We start from the raw sequence: 7,713 nt of genomic DNA on the forward strand, positions 1-7,713 counted from the left end.
ACATATCTGCATGGCCAACACTGTCTTTCTGCTGCAAATGTGGGTGCAGTTTCTGATGTATGATGCTTGTCAAAGTTTTACTGTACATATTACATCAAAAATTATATTTATAAGAAAAATATGAGTTGTCATGGTTCGCTGAGTTTGTACTTAGAAAATTACATATATAATTTTCTAAGTACAAACTCAACGAAACATGACAAAATGCTTGGTTTAAAATAGATAGAAGACATTATTTTATGCTAAAAAATATTAAAATACAATAATTAGATTTAATCATTATAATGGGCATACCAAAGTATTGTGAAAAGCTTCTAACAATTAATTTTCGGTGAACCACCACTTTAGAAAATCTGGGGGACTGAAAAATAACAAACCCCAGGAATGACCCTTAAGTTAAATGTTTATTGCATGGTTAACTTATGCTGATATGATTTAATTATCAAGGATTATTCAGGTGTACACTAAACATAAACCAAAGGTAATTGCAATAGAATTTTATTATCTATATCCAATGTTATTAAACAAAAAATACAGTAGTAAAGTCATTTGAAAATATAAAAATACATATATCACAGTTGAAGTAAAAAGTGTTTCATTTCAGTGTAACATATGTTCAAAGTAAACAGAACTGTTTAAGCCACTGGTGGTTCCCTTTGAAGACAACATTCCTCTGATTACTAAAATATGTGCATCTTAAAAAACGAAAACAACTTATTTGAGACAGACACATGGTTTCGATCAATCGTCCAATAATTCAAAAAGCAGGTTATTTTGTGTGTGTGTGTGTATGTATATATACACACACACACACACACACACACACACACACACATTATATATATATATACATATATATATATATATATATATATATATATATATATATATATATATACACTATGCATATATTGTAGCACCATAAAGAAGTTTTTCAGACTTTCTTCCAGTTTAGATAAAGTCAAGTATCACTGAATATGAATACTGCACCTGTATGTTACATAAAAGTAAACAAATTAAGTATAGTAAAATTAAATCACAAACTATAGGCTTCTTTAGTAATTTAAAAAAAACAGACACAGCATGGCTTTTGAATCCTAACCAGACTACATAACCAATAAACGCCCAAATTAAGAGCAGACAAATTCATTAAAGTACTGAATACTGCATATAGCATGCTGAAAATACTGTATAGCTATCACTTCATGGAACACACACATGGATTTTCTGTAAAAAAACAAACAAACAAACAAACATAAATAACTACAGTGTCATAAAGAAAAAAAGCATTGTGCGTTTGAGTTAAAACTCATCATCACTGATGTCTCCTCTCGTCTGCTCCTGTTCAGACACTTGCTGTTGAGTTTCTGACACACTTAAAGACTCCGCCATGATTTTCCCAAGTTCATCGACCTGCTCCGACACTTCATTATCATCTTCAGTGTTCCTGGGATTGAGATGTTGGTTATCTTTCAGGGAGATCTCGCTGCCTTCACTACGGCTGCACTCCAGACCGGCTCGACTGTGGCTCACAGGTGTGGACGCTCCAGCTGAACTCACGTCCTCGTTAAACACTTGACGAAGCAGAACATCACCATCATCTGATGGCAGCGGCTGACTGATGGCGGCAGCAGGGGGGCTTTGCAGGTCCTCCTGCAGACTGTCTAGAAGGTGGCGCATCTTGTTCTGTTGGGAATATTAGAGAGATGGACGTCTGTGAGTGAATGAGAAAGAAAGTGATGCCAAGGACTTCTAGTATAGAGTGAGACGTCTACAACTAAGGTGACTGGTTTATTCAAAAGATGCCTGGAACTGAGTGCCACATAATGTTTGATTTGTATGTTGCTTGAAAAAGCATTTAATAAAATTTAAATAAATAAATAAATATACACACACCTTTCAAAAGCCTGGGGTCAGTCATTTTTTTAATTTATGTTTTTGATCTTTTTAAATCTCTTCTGCTCATCATGGCTGCATTTATTTAATCATCAAAATACATTAAAAACAGTGAAATATTTTTACGATTTAAAATAAACCATTTTTATGTGAATCTCTGTTAAACTAGAGTTTATTTCTGTGATGTGCAGCTGTATTTTCAGCATCATTACTCCAGTCTTCAGTGTCACATGATCTTCAGAAATCATTCTAATATGCTGATTTGTGTAAACCGTGATACATTATATTTTTCAGGATTATCAGATGAATCGAAAGCGTTCGAAGGTGAATCGTTTGTTTTAGATAGGAATATTTTTTATTTGAAATAGGAATCTTTTGTTCAATTTTGATCAATTTAATGCATCCTTGATGAATAAAAAAAAATATTTCCTTTAAAATACACTAAAATAGTGTCTTTTTAAAACAATTGGCAAATCCAGTACATTAAAATACATTACACAACTTCACAAATCTAGTGTTCAGTGTGAGCTCAAATATCCCATGTTATTGCAATAATAAACAAACAGATAATGAAGACTTGTTTGTGCTTTTCCTCAATTAAGTCACTTTGTATAAAAGCATCAGACCAAATGTAAAATCCAAAACGGTTACCTCATTTAACCGATGTTTGTTCATATGAATGTGACGTTCAAACACTCTCTTCAGTACCCTGAAAGAACAAATACTTCATTAGACAACAGAAATTAACAAAAAGTGGGACAAAAATGCCTTGCAATTTGTCTCCTTACAAAATAAAAGTTCTCACACACCTGTCAGAATAAAGGCCCTGTGTTAAGATCTCATTCGTCACATCTGTAATGAACTCCAGGTACATTAATTCTTCCTCCCTGGTGAAGAGAACAAGTTCAGAAATGCACAGGAGCATGAATAAACTGTCAAAATGAATGATTGTTATGAATGTATGCATGATTATATTCTTACATCGTGTCAAGTACATCATTATTCCTAAAAGTCTCTGCTTTGTTAACAATATGAAATGAAGAGTAGTGGTTTAAACGCCACATAAGTGTAATGTTTGATGTGTTTCAGTGGTTTGATGCAGGACACTCACTCTGCTGAAACCTTTCTCATTATGGGAGACCTCATGCCTTCTGGTGAAATCCTGAAACAGAAGAAAAGAGCCTTTTCTTTTATATATGCCATGCAAAAATGTAAGACTGTTACATTCAAACATCTCATCTGTTACATAATGTAACTGTTTTGGCGAGCTCATTGCACTTTCTTGGGAGCAAAAGTGCATGTTTTCTATGACTATACAAATCCTTTATAAATTCATGAAATATCTGTGTGTACAGAAATCTGGCAGATGTCTGAATCCTTTACCTCGAGGATGAGAGAAGAAAATCACTATCCCTAAACCTGTTTGTCTTGCCGTGATGTCTGAATGAAGCTGTTTCTTCATCCGACCACTCGTGATCAAGAGTAAATGCCTGCAAAAAGATTAAAAAAGCAAAATATTTCAGATATCAGTCTGTTGATATTTGAGCTTCTTCTTTGTCTAGATTCCAGCTCTGTTCAGTATGGACATTCATCAACCAACTAATCAATCCACTTCAACACATGCATTAAAAAAATAATAATGCATAAATACATGCATAACTAATACATAAATGCATGCATAAATAAATAATGCATAAAACAATGCATAGATAAACACTTAAATCAAACAATCAATGCATAAATAAATGAATGAACGAATAAATAAATAATGCATAAATCAAACCATAAATAAATTAACTAATACATAAATGAATGTATGAATTAATGAATAAATAATGCTTAAATCAGACTATAAATAAACAAATCAATAGATAAATAAACAGATAAATGCATGAATAAATAAATAATGTATAACTCAGGTCATAAATGCATAGATAGATAGATAGATAGATAGATAGATAGATAGATAGATAGATAGATAGATACTAATCAATCCACTTCAACACATGCATAAAAAATGCATAAATGCATGCATGAATGCATGCATAAATATATAATGAATGAATAGATTGAATGGATGAATGAATGAATGAATGAATGAATGATTAATTAATTAATAAATAAATAAATTAATTAATACATAAAGGTATTAATTAATTAATAAATAATGCTTAAATCAGTCCATAAATAAACAAATCAATAGATAAATAAACAAATAAATGCAAGAATAAATAATGTACAACTAAGGCCATAAATGCATAGATAGATAGATAGATAGATAGATAGATAGATAGATAGATAGATAGATAGATAGATAGATAGACAGACAGACAGACAGACTTGCCTGGCGTGACTCGAGCTGTGGAGAAAAGCCTCGTTTGGACCGTGTGCTGCAGACAACAGAATAAACGACTTGTTATATTATCAGGTCTCCACAGGTCCATGTGAAACACTATATCTATCAGTGGTTATACCTCCTGATCTTAGAGGAGGATTCCTCCTCCTCAGCTTTCCTCCGCGGAGGTGTGTAATAGCGGTTTGGTAAGAGCGTGGACTTGTGGTCTGTTTTGAGCGTTCTCGGGGTGAAGGGTTTCTCCTGAGTGAAGCGATGAGCGTGTTTCAGCAGAACGTCTCCGCTGTAGGTCTTCTGTGTGGGATCCTGAAAGCTTCTGTGTCCTCTCTGACTGGCGGACGTGGCACAGGACGGATCCGCGGGGTGCCAATGAGCGCTTGGGCTTTGGTATGTCAGCTCCGAGGGGGATCGGAAGTGGTTTGCAGGGGACGGATACACGATTTGTTTGGAGTGGAACGAGGTGCTGATCCTGGGTGAAGACATCCGAGACTGGTCCAGATAATGACAGGCACTGTCCTCACCCTGAACAGAGGGTCTGCTCTGGAAACAAAGCGTCAACTTCAACAAAACTTCAACTTCAAACACAATTTCTGCACAGCAACGTGATATCATGAATCACGAGAGATTATCTTACATTTTTAGAAGAACAGGAAGTTCTGGAGTTTATCCTAGTGCTCCTCTGGGAAGTGGATCTTCCTGACTGACTTCGAGTGTCTTTCCTTAACTGCTCACGGCGCTTTTGATCAACATCTACAAAAAATCATAAAGACATTTTTTTATTAATGAATTAGTATAGCAATTCACATTTGGCTAAATATATTTAATTTGATATATTAAATATTTTATTTAATATATTACATAAATTTATAGAGTTGATCTTTAGACATATAAATGCATACATTATATTTTAAATATTTAAAAATATAATATATATTAAATACTGAATACTGTACTGAATACTATATATATATATATATACACATATTATAAATATCGGGTTAAATATATTTGAAAACACATTTTACTACTTGATATAGATATACACACAATATTTTAAAATGTATAAAATGTAATTTATGCATTAATAAAATGTTTTTTATATATATATATATATATATATATATATATATATATGTTTGATATAATTTATTACATAAATACAGATAAATGTATAACATATTTAAAATATAATATATACAGTCATACAAGTAAAACTTTTAATTAATGTTAAACATATTTTATTTTTCATATTATATAAATTTTTTATATATTACATATATGCATGTACATTTATTTATTATATATAATATAACTGTATAATTTAAAAAATAGAAATATCTGGTTAAATATACTTTAAAATACATTTATATTATATATCATTTCAAATATTTTATTTTAGATATCACATACATTTTTATTATATATTATATAGATTTATACATTAAATTTTATACATATTTAAATTGCAAAATTATTTTCACCTACATCTGACATTGCTGTACATGCTTTTAGGCACCGAACAGTCCACAACAGCTAAAAGAAAACAAAACAAGTGGTTAAGTATATATATATATATAAAAAAGAAAATTAAATAATCTTGGCATCCTTATAACAGAGGCATGCATTAGAATCACCTCTGGCTGAATACAGCTTTCTGTAATGTGACAGCATGTGGTCTTTAATCATGTACTGATTCATCAGTTTCCCAGATGAGCCGAGACTGTACCCTAAAAGAAGAATATTAGAGCCATTACAGACTATAAAATACATTTATTAATACATTTAATACATCAATGTTTACAAAAACCCACCTGAAATGAGATTATACATTAACATACCCATCAGAAAACAACAAATCAAATGCTCTCATGGTATTACTTTGCTTTTACCATAGTACATATTCAAAAAACCATGATAATACCATGGTACTTTTTGTTTAGTGATGTACAGGAACATTATTTAACGCGTCTCTCTTAAATGCACATGCCATGTACATTTCGAAGAGATTATAATCGTCTGTGTTTGGTAAAGTTATTATATTTGATTCGGCGAATATTATTTACCTGGTTTAGCGTCCATGATGACAAACTCTGCCACGAATCTCATGATCAAAACACTCGTGTTTCACCGGAAATCGTCGCGTTTAACATTCGTATGAACGTCTGAGGTAATGCTGTCAAATGAGTAATGCCTGATAAATAAATATATTTCAGTGTATATTCACAGTTATCATCTTTCACAGATGTTTTGCTTGCTGCCAGCTAGCTGTCGAAGCTTCGCCGTCGCCATGTTGGTTGCTATGCGTGCGTCTGACGGCATGACGTCGGTGACGTAATCACGCACACGTCCCCGACTTCAGCTCGGTAGTCTCGCTGAAACAGCAGGTTTAAAGACGTTTTCTTTGGATTGTTTGACATCTCAGAAGAAAATATAGCAAAATATAACTTAATTAATGTGTTTCATGCTAGTTAAATGTCATATATATATATATATATATATATATATATATATATATATATATATATATATATATATATATATATATATATAAATCTATTTTCTTTATTCACAAGTCCTAAAAGCAGATCCTAAAACAGTCAAAACGTTTATTGTTAACCTGACAACACGTCTCTTACGAAAATTAACCATGGTTTTACTGCAAAAAATAAATAAATAAATAAAAATAAATAAATAATAGAATAAAAAATAAATTATATAATACCATAGAAACCAGAAAAGAAGATTCGCGATACGCGCTTCGAAGTCCGGATCTGAATCAAATGATTCACGATCCGATTGGAGCGCTTCGAAACAGTGAATCATTCAGTAATTTCCAATGCTTTAACTTATTCGGATTTTCGAAAGGCTCCGTTTCACCCATCACTATACGTGCTTTTTAAAATCATTACAAGCGATGTCGAAATACAAAAAAATGAATGGCTCTTTTAATGTGTTTTTGAATCGAGTTTGAGTTTGAATCAATCGGAGCGGTTCCGGTGTAAACGACTCACTCGATTGATTCGTTTTGTCTGTTCCTCTTTTCGCGTCTTCAGCCATGTTCAGCACTAAAACTGGCTTAGCTCGCTAGTTTCATGACATTAACTAAAATAAGCGAAAAAAGTATGATGTTTACAAAGAAGATATCAATATTGTTGCTGATTGTATTAGTCTATAGAGTGATAGTGAATGTAAAAAGAGCAGATAAATACAAAACAGCTGGGTGAAGCTTTGATTTTGATATTAAGGACATGTCAAAGACTCTACTAAATTCTACACTCTTGCCTTGGAAATAAGATTGAATATGCAGTTTGAGTAATGATACATAAATGAAAAAATCACATGCAGCCGACTCATATATTTACACACCAGAGACCACTTTAAACACAAAATATGTGCCACTAGCTAAAGTCTAAAAAAGATACCAAGATTTGTGTTCATTTGAGACTGAATATTTCATGTGCAGA

The 7,713-nt window shown here is 32.2% G+C and overlaps 1 protein-coding gene across 1 annotated transcript; it reads right to left on the minus strand.

Annotated features, from left to right (window-relative positions):
- Nucleotides 1-884: 884 nt before the first annotated feature.
- LOC109052469 (spermatogenesis-associated protein 7-like) lies at nt 885-6,608 on the minus strand. The gene is made up of 11 exons (XM_019069910.2): nt 6,313-6,608; nt 5,884-5,976; nt 5,735-5,782; nt 4,884-4,999; nt 4,371-4,789; nt 4,241-4,286; nt 3,280-3,386; nt 3,008-3,058; nt 2,706-2,783; nt 2,548-2,605; nt 885-1,686 (listed from the first exon to the last, which is right to left on the minus strand). The coding sequence occupies exons 1-11, from the start codon at nt 6,353-6,355 to the stop codon at nt 1,303-1,305; spliced, it is 1,443 nt and encodes a 480-aa protein (XP_018925455.1). The 5' UTR covers nt 6,356-6,608; the 3' UTR covers nt 885-1,302.
- Between the last annotated feature and the right edge of the window lie 1,105 nt (nt 6,609-7,713).

This window comes from Cyprinus carpio, chromosome A17 (genome assembly GCF_018340385.1).
Source record: "Cyprinus carpio isolate SPL01 chromosome A17, ASM1834038v1, whole genome shotgun sequence".
Classification (NCBI taxonomy): Eukaryota; Metazoa; Chordata; class Actinopteri; order Cypriniformes; family Cyprinidae; genus Cyprinus; species Cyprinus carpio.